General features: G+C 36.7%; 1 protein-coding gene and 1 long non-coding RNA gene across 7 annotated transcripts in view; one reads left to right on the top strand and one right to left on the bottom strand.

Annotated features, from left to right (window-relative positions):
- Positions 1 to 21,740, bottom strand: part of Cep112 (centrosomal protein 112kDa) — a 517,700-nt gene that overhangs the window by 283,714 nt on the left and 212,246 nt on the right. For all 5 annotated transcript variants that reach the window (XM_005402141.2, XM_005402139.2, XM_013503230.1 and 2 more), the window contains one exon: positions 6,864 to 6,971. In XM_005402141.2, coding sequence (XP_005402198.1) covers positions 6,864 to 6,971 — 108 coding nt within the window. The remainder of the gene's footprint in view (positions 1 to 6,863; positions 6,972 to 21,740) is intronic.
- LOC102005707 overlaps positions 16,171 to 21,740 on the top strand; it is a 63,709-nt gene continuing 58,139 nt past the window's right edge. For both annotated transcript variants that reach the window (XR_001230866.1, XR_263698.1), the window contains exon 1: positions 16,171 to 16,235. This is a non-coding gene — a long non-coding RNA (uncharacterized LOC102005707). The remainder of the gene's footprint in view (positions 16,236 to 21,740) is intronic.

Here is a 21,740-nt window from a genome sequence, read left to right on the forward strand (position 1 = left end):
TGCGTCTGTCCTGCCCTAGTTGTCTCTCTTCTCCACTCCTCCCCAGCCAGTACCTCCGCTTGTGATGAGGGTCCTGCCTATACATCTCCACCTTCCTGAGACCCCAGGAAGGGCTCCCTGTCTCTTCTCTCTCCTGTTCTCTCCTGCCTCCTATTCCAGTGTACTCAGCAGCCTTATTAAAAAGAGACCTGTTTACAAGGGAAAGGACTGTGAATCAAATGCTGCTTGCCCTTTAAACATCCCAACTGATCTCAACTTAAAATTTCCCACTTGCTTATCTCGCATAACTGCTATTTTGTCTCTGCCATGTCTGTGTCACCATAATATTTTGTTTCAAATAATGGTACCTTTTAGAAGGTCGGCCCTTAAGTGTTTTTTATAACCACTGGGAGTATGCACTATTTCTTTCTGGAGAATCTGACCACTTGTTTATCTGCTGAACTACATTTCTCTTTAAAGGCTTTGTAGTAAAAAGAGAAGATATGAAGTGTAGGATTAAAGAATGATATGATGGGATTGCCAGAAAAAATTTCCATAGTTCAGGAAATCCTAGCATGCCTGGTTAGTTGTTTGTTCCAACATGAATGAGGTTTGTGAAAAGACAATTAGAATTGTCTTTTTGTTTCAATTGGTTATTCAGGAAAGAAACAGGAAATCTTGATGAAAGCCTGGGTTTCACAGGATGTTTGTGTATTTATTCCATGTGTTTGATGTTTTTCTTTCCACGTCTGCATGCTATGCCTGCATTTTGGCGAAGATATTTTAAAATACCACTTTGATTTTTTCAGTTCATTACAGTTCCTGGTACAATGTTTTCTACATGAGAAGACTCAAAAATTAAAACTGGAGGAGGAAACTGAGGTCCAGAAGGTATAAGTCATTCCTTTCCTCTAAAAGTCAACTCCTTCATTATAAAATGTGAGGATTAGACTGAATAAGTACTTTTAAAACCTGCTACCAAAGCACACCCAACAGCAGTGAAAATGAATAGCACCCCTAGGCGATCTGAGGGCTTACCCGGACACAGCCTCTGCAAGCTGGAAGTTTCTTTAAAATGTCCTATTTTATCTGAAAAATTCATGAGAGTTTTGCATTTTACAAAACAGGAAAGTCTATGTTTGTTGTAATGTGAATATTACCTCAGTATTAAAACTACTTGGAGCCAGGCGTGGTGGCACACACCTGTAATCTCAGCACTCAGGAGGCTCAGGCGGGAAGATTACTGTGAGTTCAAGACCAGCCTGGGCTACAAAGTGAGCTCAAAGCCAGCCCGAATTGCATAGGGAGACCTTGTCTCAAAAAGACTAAAATTAAATAAAACTACTTGCTTTCTCACAAAACAGTCAAGTGAATCTAACACTCGGGAAAATATGTATGTAGCCACATGTACATCCAATCTGCTCACTGCACCAGGGCTGCCTTACTCCTGAGAGAGAGAAGGAAGGGCTTGGTGATCGGCATCTAAATCCCTTCCTGGTGGAAAGGCTGTATTCACTTTACAATTTTATGTTTTAGATAAAGGTAAGATATAATAGAAAAGCTATCACACTTCCATTTCAATGGCAACCAAGAAAGTAGATGGATGCCTTCCTATGAGATGCAGCTAATCCAGTATGTAAGGAAAGAATCAGAGGTAGGATCAGAAAAGCCCTTTCTCTACCAAGGGAGGGGCTGAGAATCTAACCCAGCCAAAGAGCAGCAACTTTGAAGAAGCTGGTTATGGAAGAGGCCTCAGAGATATGACAGATACCCTGAACAAGCAGCACCCATCCACAACACTCCTGACAGGTACTTTAACATCCTCACATTGAGAAACTCACTTTCTCACAAGACAGACAGTTCTTTAGGCAAGAACTACCTTCAAATAGTTAAAACTATTCCTCCCAGTACCACACATACACTTTTGTCCCAGGATTCCACAGAAGTATGTTGAGTCCAGATTAACAACATGGTTCAGGCTTAGGATCTGATTCCACCCGTTATGATAAGTGCCGGACTGTAGGCCAGTTACTTAACTGGATGTGCTTCAGTTTCTACAGCTACAAACTGGGAATCGTAAAGAGTGGTGCCCACCTCACAAAAGTGTTGTGAAGTGTCGTGAAGATGGAAAGTGGCTGACATAACCCACGCAGAGCATGGATTACATCACCCACGTAAAGCAGTGTTACGGCTTTGGTCTAGATGTCCCCCCAAAGTCTCACATAGTCATGGTGCAATGCTAGCATTAAGGGTATGAGTGTTACCCACCCTAACTAAGGGTGGGTAGCCTGGCTACGATATAAGGGACAGAAAGAGGCTAGTTGCAGCTCTCTTGCTGTCTTCTGCCTGCCATGAGCTGTTTCTCCCCTGCAGTGCCCCTCTGCCATGCTACCCTGACTTGGAGTCAGCCAATTATGAATAGAAACCTCTACAAACTCTGAGATAAATAAATGTTTCCACCCTTAACTTATGGGTGTTGGGTGTTTTGTCTCAGCAATGAGAAAAGTAACTAAGACAAGCAGTACATGGCCCAGAGTAGGTCCTGAGAACTATGGGTTATTAAGATTATTGTTATATAGACCAAATCTCATGTCTCTTGGAACACAGACCTTAAATATAAAAATAAGAGATACCCAATTCTCATTAATCTACTCTCATCTTTACAAAACAGCCTCTTCCTTTAAATAGTTCCAGATTTTGCCATATTATGGAAATTCTCCACTGAACGTATGTGACTGTGTCAATGTCCTCTTATAATGTAAGGCCCAGAAATGGCATATTCTTTCTGTGACCTGAGAGGGAAACAAGCCTAGGGCCAATCTTCTTACCGCGCTTGTTCTCCTGTTCCACTCACTGTATTCTTTCTCCCCCTTATCTCTGTGTTTTTCCATCGACCTTGCTCCTCTCCCTCATGCTTTTGCAGCTGACTTTCTAAACTAAAGCAGGGATTATGTCCAACCACCCTAACTATAACCTACTGAATTCCAGCCTGCATCTGAAGCTTCAGAAAACTGATTTTTCCTTATTACACATATTAATTACCCCTCTGAACCCTAAACATCAGGAATCTTCTAAATCATCACCCAGTGAGAGCCAGACACTTAAAAAATCTCAATTCAGGTTGACAAGAGTCATTTAGAGATGGCCTTTTGAACTAACACTTAGCCACAAAATGGTACTGACATCCAAGTCGTATTTTTCCATATTGCCTTCATAGAGGATCTTGTCGGATGGCTCAAAGCAGAACAGATATACTGCATCTACCCCTCATTCTTTATCTGCCGGCTTGGATACCGCGTTCACAGAAGGAAAGGAAAGCAGTTTCATCAGCTTCATTTTTAGCATGCTCATTCTGACTTACAGAGATACTACTCTACACCTATCATTTCTCATAATAAATGCTTACAGTAAAACCTTGAAAGATTTAAAGTATTCAGGGGGCACATTGTGCCGATTTATCATACTTTCTGCTGAAAACAATTAATTAAAAGTATATGTATTTTCATACAGATAAATACTTTCCTATAATGTCCTAGCTCACATTGCTGCCTTTCCCTTTCCTACTACTCTACACCTATCATTTCTCATAATAAATGCTTACAGTAAAACCTTGAAAGATTTAAAGTATTCAGGGGGCACATTGTGCCGATTTATCATACTTTCTGCTGAAAACAATTAATTAAAAGTATATGTATTTTCATACAGATAAATACTTTCCTATAATGTCCTAGCTCACATTGCTGCCTTTCCCTTTCCTAGGTGAGTTGTATCCTGGGATCTTCATTCTCTGCACTGATTCTAATGAACAGGTCTGTAGATATAGGAAGAATGAGAGTGGTAAAATCCACACCAAGCTGAGATACCCTGGGCTTTCCTTATACTCCCAGTATGACCTACATTTGTATTATATATCTGTCATGGAGAGGAAATGAATATAAATCGATAAAACAGTTTATGACTTCTACAAACAGTATCAGCTCTTTAATGATTTATCAATTACTCTTATTGGGTTAAATATTTTTAACAAAGAAATACAAATACCAAAGAGGTAGATTTTTAAAATCTATCACTTTGAGATAAGCCTTTGAAACTTAACATGTTTCCAAATAAATTTATATGAATGTATCTTTACAACAAAAAGTGCTCTTTTCACAGTGTGAGAGTAAAGATTTATCTATGATTGTGCCATCTAAGAATAGTTAACATCATTGTTTAAATATTTCTGTCTAATTTTTGAAGTTATAGATAATTTGCCTGACAAGCTAAACATTATTTTATGACTTGGAAGGTGCTACTAGTGCTTTTCAAAAGGGCTGCATTAGTTTATATTTCCACCAGCAATATATAAAAGTACCAATTCAACTAACCTTTTGACAACTTTAGATGGTATATCATTTTTAATGTTATTGTGCTTTGTTATTAATACCAGTGTTGAAGATAGTTTCTACATATTTACTTATTCAGTTAATTTCTTGCTTGTTTCTTTCTTTGCCAGGCCATTTATTGAGATACTAATGATTTTCTTCAGACTCATGCTGCTTATTTATCTTCTAATTATTTGTATTTATTATAAATGTACTAATTTCATAAAGGCAGGAACTACTTGCCTAACAATTTGCTACAAATATTATTTCCTAATTTCTACTTAGTAAAATATGTTTCAGTTTTCTTTAGTGGTTTTTCTTATTATGTCCAACTTTGAAAAGACAGAGTCAGGCCAAAACTACCAAAACATAAACACAAATTGGCTTTGTTTGTATTTATCCTGGCCTGCAGAGGTAAGTACTAAAGTCTGTGGCTACATTTGGTTATACATTTGCCACCTACAAAACTGTCATCAAAGTGAAAATACCAGTTTAAAAACTCTCATTAAAAACTCCTCAGTGCCATAGCCTCACCACATAACACAATATTTTCTGATTAGGGATTGGTTAAAGAGTTTTACATTTTGTTTTTCTTTCTTCATAATTTACTCAGAGGAGCTGAAATTTTTCTCCATTTCATTAGTGCTTCTAATATTGCCTTTAATCTCAAAATTATGTCAAGAATACCTTGTTACTACAGCACAAAGGAAGTCATATTCCTTGCCCTTCCTTAACGTTCTTATTTATATAAGATTATTGCTTCTGTTGTTTTATCCCTTCACTCTCCTAACCCACGCTCCACCTCTTCATATGATTTTCTATGTCTGATTTTAAAAGTTATTTTCCCAAGCAACCTCCTTCAGTGTTAAAGTGACAGAAAACATTCTTATTAGCTCTTTAAAGTATATTTCAGTATAATTACATATTATTAAATTGGCATGTGTTAGAATGACTTTCAGTTACCACCATACATTAATCAAAAATTAACTGCTTCATTCTTCCATTACACCATTTTGCTTTGAAGAACCTAATAAAATAAGTCCCTTGCACTGGCTTTTGCAGTTAAAAAATGGGAAGATACCCATGGTTGGGCAACTTTGAAGTGTTAATGAACATAATAATAATAGCACTATTTCTATGGTTAAATAACAGACTCCTGTTGTGCTTCTGAAAGGTCCTGTGATATTGAACGGAGGAGTTGAGCATGGGGTTATGTCTCGCAGGATGGGCACCATTTGCCTATGAGGAACAGAGCAGGACTGCCAGAGGCTAACCACGAAGAAGGGCCGATTCACAAGCTTTTCTCTTCGTGATTATTTTGCCGCTATACCATCCTCAAAAAAGTAATTCAGGCAGGTATTTTTATCAGCATTCTAAGATCAAAACAACAACCCTAAAGATATAGATCAGGTCAGACTTTCTTCTTACTGAATTCAATTGAGCCACTAATGGCTATCAATTAGTAAAGGAAATAAAATTCACTGATCACAAGGGATTAATTACTTTTCTATACACTACCTGCTTAATGGGGCTTCAAATGTAATAATTTAAACATTATTCTTATTTTAAGATTTAAAAGGTTCAGAAACCATCGTTACAAAAAAATTTCTTGACCTGAGTAACTAAGTTAATTAATCTTTTTCCAGATGTTAAGGAAACAAATGAGATAAGTAAGAATTAATAGCTACTTACATATTCTGGGACTAAATAGCAATATATAAATATTTTTTAAAGAATTTAAAGTTTTAACTAAATAAGACGCAAAGCTCTGGGACAAAATTTCTCCACAGCTGGGACATTTCTCCTTACCCTCTCGCTAGCTTGGTCTCTATTGTCATTTCTGTTCCTTAAACACGCCCAGCTTACACTCTTCTCAGGATCTCTGGATTTGCTCTTCACTCAGACTGGAGTACTGTTCCTCCAGGGTCTCCTTCCTGTTCGCTCCTGGTTATGATACTCTCAGCACGAATGCCACAGACCCCTGGACCACCTGCCTAAGGCTGGTAATCCCTGCACCACACATGCGCCCTCCGTGGCAGTCTCATGCACACACCCTCACTTTTCTTCACAAATCACTCCCGAAAATCATTTCATTTTTCATTCACGGGCTGGCTCCCCACCAAAATGAAGGCTCTGTGAGAACAGGAACCTTGTCTCCCCACCACTGTTCTCAGCAGCATCAGTAACAGTACCTGGCACACAGTGGATACCCAACACCGCTTCCTTAATAGATGAACACATCAAAAGAGTGTTGCTCCAGAAACAGAACAGTTCAATAGCAATGAATGTGTCAATTACATATTCAGATTAAGAAGCTGAATAGCCTCCAGTGGAGTGTTCAAATAATTTTTCTGGATTTTATTAAAACAAATATTATTTTAAGTACTTCAAACTTGTTCATAATAAAAGCTGTCGGTGATGTGTCCATTATGCAGAGATTCTGTGATATGGATGTTTACAGGAGGGATTCTATGTGTGTTAAACACTAAACAGTATCATTCGTCAACAGGGAGGACCAACCTGCTGTTCGTGTCGCTGTTTCACGTCCTCTAGCTGCCATAAGAACTCCTTTGACTGTTTCTCACGAAGAGATTTGGATCTTGTCAGATCTGCTTCCACTTTTTCCATCTATAAAATTGGAAAAATCATTTTAAATCTTTTGAACAAAAGTTGTTTTCCATATGCTTTTTAAATTTTTCCATTCATTAAAATGTCAGATTTTATACAATTCACCAATCATGATAATAAATTTAATGACAATAAAATGAAACCTTTATTAATTTAATACATTTTAAAAGTTAATGAGGGAAATAAAAATTAAGATACAACACCATGTTCTAGTAGTATAACAATTTTTTTTGTTTTGTTTTTTGTTTTTTTTCCAGTACCAGGAATCAAACTCATGACCTTGCGCTTGCCAGGCAGGCACTGCGCCGCCGAGCTAAATCCCCAGCCCCAAGTATAACAACAATGTCATGAAAATATAACTTTGGACATTCAAATATTTATTCAGTATGATTTTATTAGCTATGTGCTTAATGGGAGGAAATACTTGCTAATCACACATCTGATAAGTTTTATCTAGAACATATACAGAATACTTCCAACTTGCAATAAATGGGTAGTTAACCAAGGTTTTAAATGTGCAAAGGATCAGAACAGACATTTCTCCAATGAAGATACACAAATGACCGAAAGCATATGAAAAGATGTCCAGCATCACCATCATGAAACAGCTGCAGATTTAAACAAGAGTGGCATAACACTTCGCACTCACTAGGACAGCTACAAGCAAAAAGACAGGTAGTGACAAGAGGTATTCGTGAAGATGTGGCAAAATCAGAACTCTTGACGGTGCTGGTGGGAATGTAAAATGGTACAGACATACTGGAAGACACTGGAAATTCCTCAAAAGGTCAAATGCAGCGGTAACAGGTGACCTAAGAATGCCATTCCCAGGTAAAAGATAAAAATATACACAGGACATATCAACTTCAGGTTTACTAGATAATTGACTTTTTCACTGAAACTGGTTTTTTTTTGTTTGTTTGTTTGTTTTTTTTAGTTTTTTTCTCCGGTACTGGGGACCGAACTCACGACCTTGCGCTTGCCAGGCAGGCGCTTTTGCCGCTGAGCTAAATCCCCAGCCCCTGAAACTGTTTTTAATGTCTGCCTGCCCCAGTGTAATACAGCCCTGTGTTTTCTGACGTAGCCCACCACTTAGCACCGTGCATGTGACACATAAGGATTCAATAAATAATAATAAAGACACAATGTACTCATTGCAAGATTTGCTAAATGTACAATACTCAACATTTAGTGCCAGATTCTTTACAACATATACAACATTTAACAAGTGTTGATCTCATTTTCTCTGTTACTCTGTGGATAATCTCATCAGATGTTCTTTTACATGTGACAGGGAAGAGATGTTCTTACAAACAGAAAAGAAAAAGCTCTCCATGACAGTGACATGAAAATGGTACCTTTCCTTCAAAGCAGGATAGCATTTCATCTGTGCTTCTATCACTGCATGTATGGATATGATTTAGGAAAATGCTTTTATCTGAGACAATCGTCAGTTAATCTGACAATCATTCTACCACTGGACAATTTTATTTATACTGCTCCACTGGTCTGTGGAGCTACTTGTCCTTTTCTACTTGCACACAATGCTCTCTCTGAGGTTATCTTTTGGTAAACACTAAGGTTAGCTAAAACATGAACATTAAAAGAAATGAACCATGAAATTATTTCCTTCACAGTTTTCACGTCAGATTTAAAACATCAGATGCATTTATCCAGACATAATTAAGGTTCTAGGAACAAATATGCTCAGAGACAAGCGACCACGTTTTACTGCATGCGAACAAAATGCATCTACCACTCCCCCATTGCTAGGAAACAGACATCTCATTTCAGCTTCTGATTCTTACATTGAAGTCGGGACTATTTACATTCTGGCAAGGTATTTAGTTTTTAAGCATGTCTTTGTAAATACCAAGGACTGTAACTTTGAAAATACTAATACAACAGTTTCCAAAATCAATGACAGAGTTCTATGATTATCGATCAGAAGTAGTTAGCATTTTTGTAAATCATAAGTTTAAGGACTTAGTAAAGGAAGTACAGTGAAGGCTACTTTGTTTTCTTTTGTTTCTAGCTCAACACTTGGGTTTCAAAACTCTAGTTCTATCAGCGTTTGTCACTTCAGACCTTAGGCAGGAGGTTCCATAACCCTCACCAACACGCACCCCAGTACTGATGTTTCCCAAACGAGCCTGGCTATTCACATTATCTGGTTGGCCCTTTTATTTTTCCCTAATCCAATCAATCATGAAGGTTACATCTGTATTTACCAGGGCAGCTCAGAGGGGACTACACCTTCAGGAACTTTGCATAAGGCCTCCCCAGGCCTGAAAGCAAACTCTCACACCTACATATCTGCAGAGCATGCAATCCTACCTGACCCTAGGAGTTAAGCAGCGAGCTCTGAAGCACAGGCGGAAGATGTAAGCCCAGGACTACACGTAATTGTGAAGCATGGCCTCTGTCTGCCCATCCCAAGCAACAGCAGTGCCAGAAATCATACCTAGAGTCTAGCCTGAATCCCTGTCCAAATACAAACTCCAAACAGTAGTAGCACCTAGCCAGGAAATGCAGCCTGCAGTGCTGCCTGATCAGAAGTGATTGCAGAGCTTGGCCAGCAGCTGTATCTGACCTAGACAGTGCTACTACCAGACCATGGAATGCCGCCAGCAGTGCAGCCTAACCTCAGAGTGCAGGAAGTGGCCTGACCTAACTGAAGAAACCAGCGGCTAGGTCTACCTGCGTGCAGTCACTATCAGCTGGCCCACACAGACTCTCAGGACAGACTAAGTACTGAAAACCTATCTTCACCAAAGAGTACCTACAAATGCTGGGAGACATGACTGCTTTTTTAAATACAGAGACACCAAGGCAAGAACATAAGGAATAGGAAGAATCTGGGAAATATGATACCACAAAAATGTCTCATAGTTCTCCAGTAATGGACTTCAAAGAAACACACGTCTCCGAAGTGACTGTATTGAATTCAGAATAATCTTCTGGGACTGGACACAGTAATTCTGCCTGTAATCCCAAGTATAGTACTTGAGGAGCTGAGACAGGAAGATCATAAATTTGAGACCAACTCAGGAAATATAGTGAGATCTTGCCTCAAAAACAAAATAACCCTAAATAAAACAGAACACAAAATAATCTTCCTAAATAAGCTCTGGGAGCTATGGGAAAATATGGATAAACACATTAAAGTGAATTTGGAAAATTATAATAAAATGATAAATTGGAACAAAATGGAAACAAGTTTTAAAAACAGAAATCCTAGAGATAAGCAATGCAATAACTGAAATGTAAAATTCAAAAGAAAACTTGCACATCAGCCTTGTTCGTGCAGAAGAAGGAATCTGCGAGCTCAGAGACACAACAGCTGAAGTTATCCAGTCAGAGAAATCAGAAGGAAAAAGAATGAGAAAGTCTATGGGAATTATATCATACCACCCAGAGACTCAACTTTTACAAAGTAGAAACTGAAGAACAAGAGATAGAAAAAGGCCTGGAAAGTATACTTTCTAGAAAGTATACTTAAAAGACTAATGGCTGAAAACTCCCTAAATCTAGGGAAAGGTTTCAATGTCTGTGTACAGGTAACTCAGATGTCTCTAAACAAATTCAACTTAGAGCAATTCACTAAGACATATCATAATCAAACTACTGAAGACAAATTCTAAAAACAGGAAGAGATAAGGTACACGTCATAGAGCAGGAAGTCTCTACATGACTATTAGCTCATTCTCAGCAGAAACCTTGCATGTTATGAGAGTGTGAGATGATATACTCAAAATGCTGAGGGAAGAATACTACCACCTGAGAATGCTTCACCTGGAAAAGCTATCCTCCTGAAATAAGGGAGAAATAAAAGCCTCCAAGAAAAACAAAATTTAGAGGAGCTCTTTACCCCTTAGGCTTGCCTGGCAGGAATTGTTAAAGAGAATTCTTAAAGCTAAAAAGGACAACTAAGTAATAACATAAAATATAGGAAAATAAAAAGCTCCTTGGTATAAGTAATATAGATTCAGAATATTTTAGTACTGTAACTGTGGTATGCAAGGTGATTTGCTTTCCAGTAAGAGAGTGAAAAGACAAAACTATTAAAACAACATTAGCTCAAGAAATTAAGGGATACGAACAGAAAAAAATGTAAATTATAACACTGAAAAAAATAAAATGAAGGGGAGAGTAACAGTGTACTTTGTTATGTGATAAAAGTTAAGAGCTTAAACTAGTCTATTATAATGTTTTATGTATTACACCTTATGGTAACCACAAAGGAAAAATTTATAATAGCTGAGCTAAACACAGAAGGATTCAGAGTATATCACTGCAGAAAATCACAAAACATAAAAAAGAAAGGAACAAGACATAAAGGAGCTACAAAACAACCAGAAAGAAATTACAAAATGGCAGTAACAAGTCTTTACTTAACCACAGTTGCTATTACTATAAATGGAATAAACTCTTAAAACACAGCTTAAAGGCTATCTTACTGAGAAAAACCTAGATAAATCCTTTAACTTCAGCGGCCCCTGGTTGACTTTTAAAAAATCACTGATTTTGGAAGTCACAGCTAGACAATACATTATTACTCTCCTACCAGCTTTGGAGATGACACCTCTGACTGAAGCTGCCTGATGGATTAAAAAATTTTATGTCCCTGTCTTCTGGGGGAGTGGCTTTTCTCTCTCTCTCTCATAGTTCTCGGGGTTAGGGGGAACAGCCTTTCACTATCTTCCTCAGTTCTCTGAGAAAAGATGTCTTTTGTGTCCTAATAATTAACTGCAGAATTAACTACTTCTGGGGAAAGGAACTAAAAACATACAATTCGTAAGACTTTCTAATCAGTAGCTTTTCTTTAGATTTACAGAACGCAGAATACCCAATGGTCTGTAGTCCATGCATCAGAAAGCAGAGCAACCAAAATTTATAACTGCCCTGCGATTTTGAACTCCCTCAGTGCGTGCCTATCTGAAATGCCAGCCCACAACTCTTTATAACTTGTTCCTGAAACTTCTAAGCAAGATGTCCTTTTTGGCTCTAATTCCCTCTTATTTGGTTTGCTAGCTTTGCAAATAAATCTTCCTCACCCTAACAACTTATCCTTGAGTCACTGGCCTTCTTGAGCAATGTGCAATGAATATGGCCTCATGGGTAAAGCCGAATGAATTTTTAAAACACTATATGCTTCTTAGAAGAGGCTCAATTCATACCCAAGGAAACAGACTGAAAGTGAAGGTACGCAGAAGGTATTCCATGGAAATGAAAAACAAAAGAGAATAAAGGTAGCCGTATTCCTAGGAGACAAAATACACTTTTAAGCCAGAAACTGTACAAAGAGACAAGGAAAGTCATTATACAGTGATAAAGAGTTGAGCTCATCAAAAGGATATAAAAATGTAAGTATGTATGCACTAATTATCAGAGAACTTAAGTAAATACAAGTATTAATAAAGTGAGAGATCAACTGCAATAAAATAATAGCAGGGTACTTCAGGACGTCTCTTTTATCAATGGACAGTTCACTCTGAGAGAAAGCCAGAAAAGGAACACTGGACTTAAATTACACTGTAGACTGAAAGTGGGCCTAACAGAACACTCCACCTAACCGCAATAAAGTTCACATTCTTCTCAGGTGTACATGGAGCATTCTCCAGAAGAACTCACATGTTAGATCATAAAACAAGTCTTAACCAATCTAACAGATTGAAATCGTAAGTTCTCCTTTCTGGTCACAACAGAATGAAACTAAAAATTTATAAGGAAAAATCTTGGAAAACCCATGAATATGTGGAAATTGAACATTCTCCTGAAACAAACCAAGGGGTCAAAGGAGAAACCAAAAGAGAAATCAAATACCTTAAGACAAATGAAATGAAAACAACATACCAAAACTTACCCAGCAAAAGCAGTTCTAAATAGGAAATTTACAGTAATAAATGCCTATATCAAATGAAAAGATCTCAAAAAACCAATGTTGCACCTCAAGGAATTACAAAAGTAAAAAAGTAGGTCCAAAGTTAGCAGAATGCAGGAAATAATAAACATGCTATGTGGTCAAAAAATTAGGTGAATGTTTCATGTTGCTATTAACCTCCCTTAATGTTCTCCCTTATCTTTAATCACATTTATCTAAGAATGAATCATAAATAAGTAGGAAGTCTAAATAGACCAGTAATGAGTAAAAAGATTCAATCAGTAATAAAAAGTCTTCCATCAAGAGTAAGCGCAAGATCAGATGGTTTTGCAGCTGAGTTACACCAAATATTCAAAGAAAAACTAACACTAATGCTTTTGAAATTCTTCTCAAAAGCTAAAGAGGAACAAATAGTTCCAAACTAATTTTACAAGGCCACCATTGCGCTAATACGAAAAGGACCTTACAAAAAAGAAAATTACAGCCCTGTATCACTGATACATATAGATTCAAAATTCCTCAACAAACTAAACTCATTAGAAAACTGATGTCAACTAGTTAAAATGAACAGACAATATGATCAAGTAGGATTTATCCCTGTAATCAGAAGGTTTTTCAAAGGTATAAATGTGATACATTCCATTAACAAAATGAAGAATAAAAACCACATGACCACCTCAATAGGTGAAGGAAAAGCATTTGACAAAATTCAACATCTTTTCATGATAAAATTCTTAACAAATTAGACACAGAAGAAATGTATTTCAAAATAATAATAGCCATAAAAAATAAGCCCACAGCTAACATATTCAATGGTGGAGCACTGAAGCTTTTCCCCTAAGATCAGGAACTAGATGAGGAAGCTCGCTTTCATGCAATTTCTCAGTATAGTACTAGAAGTCCTAGCCAGAGCCACTGGACAAGAGAAAGCAAAAAATTACTAGGAAAAGAACTGAACATATCTGTCGGTTGATGACATAATCTTATATACAGAAAACCCTAAAGACTCCACCTGAAAACTGAAAACTAATAAATGAACACAGCAAAGTTATAAGATACAAAACCCAACATTTATAAACCAGTAGCACTTTTATACACTAACAGTAAACTATCTGAAAAAGTTAAGAAAATAATCTCATTACAACAGCAATAAAAATTGGTATAAATTTAACCAAAGACTATCAAAGACTGTAGGAAAAAATGATTAAATCAAAAGATATCCATGTTCTTGGATTGGAAGAGTTAATATTACTAAAGCGTCTATTTTAGCAAATGCAATCCACAGATTCAATCAAATCCTTACCAAAATTCCAATGTCACTTCTCACAGAATTAAATAAAATAATCCTAAAACTTGTATGAAATCATAAAAGACTCCAAATATGCAAAGCAATAAAAAAGAACAAAGCTGAAGCCACAATCACAGTACTACCCGACTTGAAAATGTACTAAGAAGCTGTGATAACCAGAACAGCAAGGTGGCAGCATAAAAGGACACACACTGACAAAGGAATAAGACATTCCAGAAATAAGCCCACATATTAATAGTCAATTGATTGTTGATAAAGATGCCATGACTAGACAATGAAAAATAGACAATTTCATTAGTAGGCGGTGTTGGAAAAGTTGGCTATCCACTTGCAGAAGATTGTAAAACTGGGTCCTTAACTCACACCACCATACACGAAGAAACCAACTCAAATTGGATGAAATATTTAAACAGAAAGCCTGAAACTGTAAAACCCAAGGACAAAACACAGGAGAAAAGCTTCTTGACATTGGTTTGGCAAAGATTTCTTGACTATGATGGACAACAAAAGCAACAATAGACAAATGAGATTACACTAAACTAAAAAGCTTCTGCACAGAGGAGAAACACTCAAAAGAGTGAAGAGATAGCCTGCAGAGGGGAAGAAAATATTTACAAACCATACATCTGATAAGGGATCAACAGGCAAGGTATATAATGAGTTCAAATAGCTCAACAGCAAAAAAAATCCAACCGTTAAAAAATGGCAAATGACTTGAACAGACATATCTCAAAAGAAGACAGTAAAATGGTCAACAGGTTCATGAAAAAGGCTCAACATATTAATCACTAGAGACATGCAAAATAAAACTATAATGAACTATCACCTCACACCTTTCCAAGTGATCGGTACCCCAAAATGGAAGATAGCAGGAACTTTTCAAGCAACAAAAAGTACAACTACCATTTGATGGAGCAATCGCTCTACTGGGTATAATATCCAAAGGAATTGAAATAAGTATTTTGAAGAGATATTTACACGTTCAAATTCACTGAAGCATCATTCACAATGGCCAAGATGTGCAATCTCCCCAGATCTCCAGCAAAAGATAAATGGATAAAGAAAGGGTGACATGCAATGGAATGCTCTGTGACCCTCCAAGAAGAAGGAACTTCTGCCGTTTGCAACAACACAGATGAATCTGGAAGCTTCTGTGTTCAATGAGCAAGGCGTAGAGAGACAAAACTGCATGATCTTACCTACATGTGGAATCTGAACAGGTCAAGTGTCATGGAAATAGACTGTGAGAGAATGGAGAAAGAATTGGGAGACGTTGTTCCAAGAGTAGAGTTTCAGTTAAATGAGAGAAATGAGGGCTAATGATCTATTCTACTACTAGTCACTGAATAATGACTACATCAACATTGGCAAGAGTAAATTTCAAATGTCTCATCATAAAAAACGAGATGTTGAATATCTTGACTAGCCCATTTTAATTATCCACAATATATGTATATCAAAATTTCATATTCTATAAATATGTATTGATTTGTCAATTAAAATTAGTATAAAAATTAAATTATTTTGAGTCTAAAAACTTAAGAAGGAATAGTAAGCAAAAGTGGATGGAAAAAAGAGAAAGTCAATCAAGGAGAGTAAATTTGGTCTATTTAATATTTCTCAATGAAATCTTCACACAAAAGTGATCTGTGGGGTTTTTTTTTAGCTCATCACATAAAATATTAAAGATGAATAAGAAATTTTGAAATTTAAAACATTACTCAACTATTCTGCAATCAAAACAGAAACAATTTAAAACACATAGAAGACTTTGCAAACCTAAGCACTAACAAAAACAGTATTATATCAAAATGGAATATATGTCACTTTAGATAACACTAACCGAAAATGCCAAACCCCACTCCATTCTCCACACACAATTTAGCCACTACTCAAAAAACAAGTCTTATGAAATAAGGTTGGTATAAAAATAGGTTTTCAGTCGCTATAGATACGAAAGATTCTGCTTCATCATACCTCATTCTAAATTCTATTCAACTCCAAGTAAAACAAAGACCACAACATCAAGTGAAATCCCTGGCTTCAGGAGAAATGGAGAACAAATGATCAGGTTAATAATATCCCTTAGTTCCTGAGGGCTGATCAGGTCCACAATGTCCTAAACAAGCGTAGGAAGAAAGCTAAATAAAAAGAGGCAAATGGAATGATTTCAGGGCCTTGGGAGAATCAAAGCCCTCTCACAGAATTTGAGATTCTCTCAAGTTAAGACTAAGACCTTCTCTAGGTGGCCCATATTTATTGAGTTATCAGAAGAAGGGAGGGGAGTACTCAAGAAGGTCAGAACCACTGAAGGACTTCTCCAAGTAAGGTGTTAAATTAATCCACCCAGGAGTGAGATTCCTGAGGTTATAGTCTTTATCTAACTGAGGTTGGATCCAGGTGTCCTTGGTGTGATCTTGTCTTAACCTTTGAGGCTCTCTGGCTTTATCTGTCATTACAGTCCTTAGTAGGGATTAGTGACTCACAGTGGTTCACTTACTAGAGTCCACCACCTACATCCTGACAAGGAACCTTGGCCTTCAACAGATTCACAAGTAAACATGGAAAGTCAATTGGTTAATTTAAGTCCTGCTCAGGACTGCTTCGTAGGGGTCTCCATCAGGGAATGAATAAAATTCTGTGATGGTTCAGTGTTTAAAGAAGCAACAAAGAAAAGTCATGATGGGTCTTGGATCTTCCAGACATAGTCTCTGAAGAAAAGTCTCATGTGTCCATACCTTAAAAAGTATGCTGTTGGTCTTAACTTTTTTCTTAATATATCATAAAGTTCTTAAACAAGCTGCCATATCGGCAGCTCAAAAATGTCAAGATTAAGTCACTGAAATTCGCTTATACTGGTTGCAAAGTGGTTTCTGTTGCAGTTCTGGACGTCTGGGAAGAGAATAGCAATGGGATAGATCAAAGAGTTTGTATCAGCTGATGTGAGTCCTGCTCTAAGCAGTTTTCCTACAAATTCCTACCAGTAGTAAATTAATTATGTTTATATTTCAATCCCAAGAACTATTTTAATTTTCCAGCTTCTCCTTCAGGGTAAGAGTGTGTAGTTGAAGTTTATGTCTCTTACTGCTCTAACTAAAGTAAGAGTTCTATGAGAAAGTAGGACTGCATGATGTATAAACATCTGGCAATCTCAGTCAAGTACAGTCAAATGAGCTCCTGCTCTTTCTCCAGTAAAGTACTACACATGTTGCTATAAATAATTTGACATATAAAAATAACATTACAACTATTTTTGCTACCAGGAATCAAACTCAGGACCTTTGCTTGCCAGGCAGGTACTGTGCCACTGAGCTATCTCCCCAGCTCTAAATGGCAGAATTGATACAAGACAGTATGTCTGTATATATATTAGTGTGAGGAAAGACTGGAATGAAATATTCCTATGGATATAAATTTGTTATAATTTACTAGCACTGTGAGAGAACTTACCTAAATTCAAGTAACAGGGTTAACATAACCATTTACAAATTAAGTATTCTTTCTTAGTCTGAGCATTGCTCTTTATTTTATTATTTCATTTCATTTGTATACTTCAGTTTATATTTACTGACTTTAGTGAATTCACTATCATAAAAATTTTTAACTATTCTTATTTTATTAGTACATGTTTATGGTACATCATGTTTACATTCCTTGTGGGAAGTTGGTACGTGTACATATCACATCTTAATTCCTTTTCAATCCTGTCCTTCCCCATCACCAATTGTTACCACAGCATTTTAACAAGTAAACATTTAAGAAATTCATAGTCACGCAAAAATATGCCATAATTGCAGATAAAGGTTTAACTTGTGGGCTACAGCCCCTCGTCTGTATTCTCCGCCTCTTCCTCTGTCCCTCTGTGCATGAGTGGTGTGTGTGTGTGTGTGTGTGTGTGTGTGTGTGTGTATGCGTATGTGTGTGTGTGTGTGTGCGCGCACACTGAGTGTTGAACCTAGAGCCTTCCCACTGAGCTATATCCTTAGACCTTTTAAAAAATGTTTTATTTTGAGACAGGGTCTTGCTATGTTGCTCATTACCAGGCTGTGGTAGAACTCATGGTATTCCTCCTCAGCCTCCCAGAGTGCTAGCATTACAGATCTGTCTTCTCTTAATGTCCTCTTTATTCAATTTGTTACACCATCTGTTATAATCATTCATCTTTATACAATAAAACATATGAACCAGAAATATGTCTATAAATAATGTCTCAAAATCTACAACACTGGGTGGTGTAAAACAAGCATTCAATGTTTTTCATAGAAATGAATAAAAGAAATCAAGTTTGTTGAATTCTTCAGCCCAGTTAGTAATAGAGTTATTATCATTTAAAAATAATAATGCTACTATTTTCACAAATCAGCCAAACGAATGAAGAATGACAAGGTTTTAATCTGAGGTTTTTGGTATATTTTTCTTTGCTTATTTTGCTTCTGCAAACGAGATTGGTCTTTGATGAATGTTGTTATGGAAAAACTTCACTTACTCAATTAAGCACTTAAGGTTATAAGCTAAATTCCTTTTGATTATTTGCTTTTCTTGTTTTGCTTTATTTTGTTTTTCAAAACCAAATACTTAGATTCTTCGGATGCTGTGATTAAGAATTGATTAATTATCACAGTGGCTTCTGCTATGGTTTCAGTGTCCCTTCAAAAACTCAACTCGAAATTTAATTGCTACTGTAACAGTGTTAAAAGGTGATCAGGTTGTGAGGGCTCTGCCCTCATAAGTGGGTTAAGGTCTTTACTGGCAGAGCACATTAGTTACTGGGGGAGTGGGTTCCCTCAGTGAAGGGCTGAGTTGGACCAGATTTTTCTCTCTCCTCACTAGCACTCTCATGATGCTATGTAGTGGGAAAGCCCACCCTGAATGCCAGCGCTGCCCTACTTCTGGAAATGTTAGCAAATATTTTTCTTTATGTATTAACCAGTCTGTTGTAGCAGCACAAGGGACAGGGCAGCCTCTATGTAGACTGTATATTTACAAAATATAAATATATATTTATAATATGTATTTAAATATACTCTAAAATTTTACATGTTGCCTAATTTCATTTAAACATAAAATCTGAAAGATCAGAAAGTTCCTTTATTATCATAAAAGGGTAACAGAGAGAAAATTTACCTCTGTTCATTCTGCGTCTTCCGTTATCTTAAAACTACTCTTAAAAAAAAAAACACATTTAAAATTGCATGATCTAGTATGGCCCTAAAAGGATGATAGAATGAAGGTAGAGGACAGAATTAGTGATTTCTCTGATTATGTGTTTTAAGTCTGTTATCCAACTACAATGATAACATGAATGTATCCAGATGGCATTCCCCTTCTTGTAAATTGAGGTTTTATTCGTCAATTCAACAGCAATAGCAGAATGATGAGCTAAACTTAAATTTTCTAATAATGTAAGGAACTGGCCAGCCAGTGTGAATTGTGCTAGAAGCCAGAATTAACCCCACTGGACAACAGCAGTGGTTTTCAGAATTTTGTCTCCATTGCAAGCTAGAAGGGTTTTCCCAAAATAAAGTTAATATCATGTATTTAATGACTGTAAAGAAAAAGGAGTGGATTTTAAAGCCAGTACCAGCAAAACTGCTGAACTAGGGGTATTTGCAGGAATACCCCTAGAGGAAAAGATACAGAAGATAGTTAACTGAAATCCATGCAATGAATTTACAAGATTAAAAAATTTCACTTTTAAATTGCTGCCAATACTTCAAAAAAAATTTATGCCTTTTTTGGTAACCTATTTGTTTCACTGAGAATAGATACAGAGCATGGCTTCTTTTTAAAATATGATTATATACACAGATAGAAATAAATCCAATAGTAATATATTTTCACAATTAAAATGTGTATATTTTGCACAACTAATTGCTCATAGCTAACACTCATTAACGGATTTCACCGCTGAAGTAAAAAGTAGGTTATTATTTAAGCAATATTAAATGAGATTTTTAAAACTTCTTCAAAGTGAAAGAAACAGTGTGAAGCACTTTTTCAGAAAGTTGAAGTTTGTTCCATTTTCTCTCCTGGACCTCATTTTTGAAACAGAAATTCTCATTCTAAAACAAACTCTAAGCTTTTATTTCTAAATTCAAAATCCGGTTATCTGCTATCACAGCAGTCCCCAAATGGATAAAGGTGCTCTACAGCTCTGCTGGCTTTTACACAAAATATTTCCACAAGAAAATGACAGCAGTTCAAAACAAACACAGAAAAAGAAAACTGTTAAAAAATATAGACTATAGAAAAAATCTAAAAACATTATTCCCCACATAAAAAATCTGCTGATTGATTTTCGTTTAGAATTTGAACTGTATCAGAATCACACTTTTAATCAAATGATAATCTGGATCAGAAGGCTTCTAATTTATCATGTTTTGGCATATATATTTAATATTTTATTTAGCATTTGTTCAATTTTGCCCTGTAAGAATTACTTGACTGAGCTGTGAAGAAGCCTAGCTAAAGGAGTCCACTACACATGGAATCTCTCACTACAACATTCGTATCACAGGTCCTTTCTTATTTCAGAGACCAAGTTGCCCTTAGCAAAACTGTGTAGGATTAAAACCAGTGAAGAACATTCCTTCAATAGAGGACAACCAAAATAATATCCTACTCAAGAGCTGTCATCACTATTAGTTTTCAAGAGTTTGAATTAGCACCACTCAAAAGGTGAGGCCCAGGGAGAGCTGCTCGCAAAGACACAGCATGGAAAGAGGGGATGAGGGGAAGTAGTGGGGTCCCAGAGGCAGGCACCACTTTCTTGGGTCAGCTAATGAGCCCATAAAAATATAACACCAAGAAGGGAGAGCACATGAACTTGTAAGGTGAAGAAGAAGAGTCAGGGAGGTTGGCAAGTTTGGTGAAGGGAGACAGAAGGCAGACTCTGAGCTGAGAACAGGACAATCAGACGGATCTGAGGAGAGGACCAATTGAAGGAGTAGTTCCAGGGTAGTTCACAAATCCCACCTGTCTTTCCTGAATATCCTCAGCTGGTGGCCATCTCATTTTGTGTCTGGGTAGGCATCTCATTAAATGGCACATGACACTTCATTATCTCTATGGCTTTTAATTTTACTATACAGACTGGAGATTTTCTTTTAACTTAAAGTTAAAAGTTTCTACTTCATTTACAATTTTTGTGATGTGTATTTTCTAAGTACTCACAATTAATACATCACAATAAACATGACTGAGAACACTTCTTGAACACTTCATATTTCTGAAACGAACAGAAGCATCAGGTAAATAAGCACAATGTTAAAATAATCCTTCAGAAAGTTTATGCGATTCTGTACTCTCACCAGAAATGTTTGATACTGCCTGTGTCCTCAGACCTTCAAGAACTGCTCATTGATTTCAAACAATTTACAGTAAAAATAAATATGTCTTATTAGTAAGAATGGCTATCATTAAGAAATTAACCAATAACAAACGCTGGCAAGGCTGTGGAGAAAAATGAACCCTTCTCCACTGCTGGTGGGAGTGTAGACTGGTGAAACCACTGTGGAAATCAGTTTGGAGATTCCTCAGTAAACTAGGACTACAGGTCCAGTTCAATCCAGCTATT

Source organism: Chinchilla lanigera, unplaced genomic scaffold (genome assembly GCF_000276665.1).
Source record: "Chinchilla lanigera isolate Chin_1 unplaced genomic scaffold, ChiLan1.0 scaffold00077, whole genome shotgun sequence".
Classification (NCBI taxonomy): domain Eukaryota; kingdom Metazoa; phylum Chordata; class Mammalia; order Rodentia; family Chinchillidae; genus Chinchilla; species Chinchilla lanigera.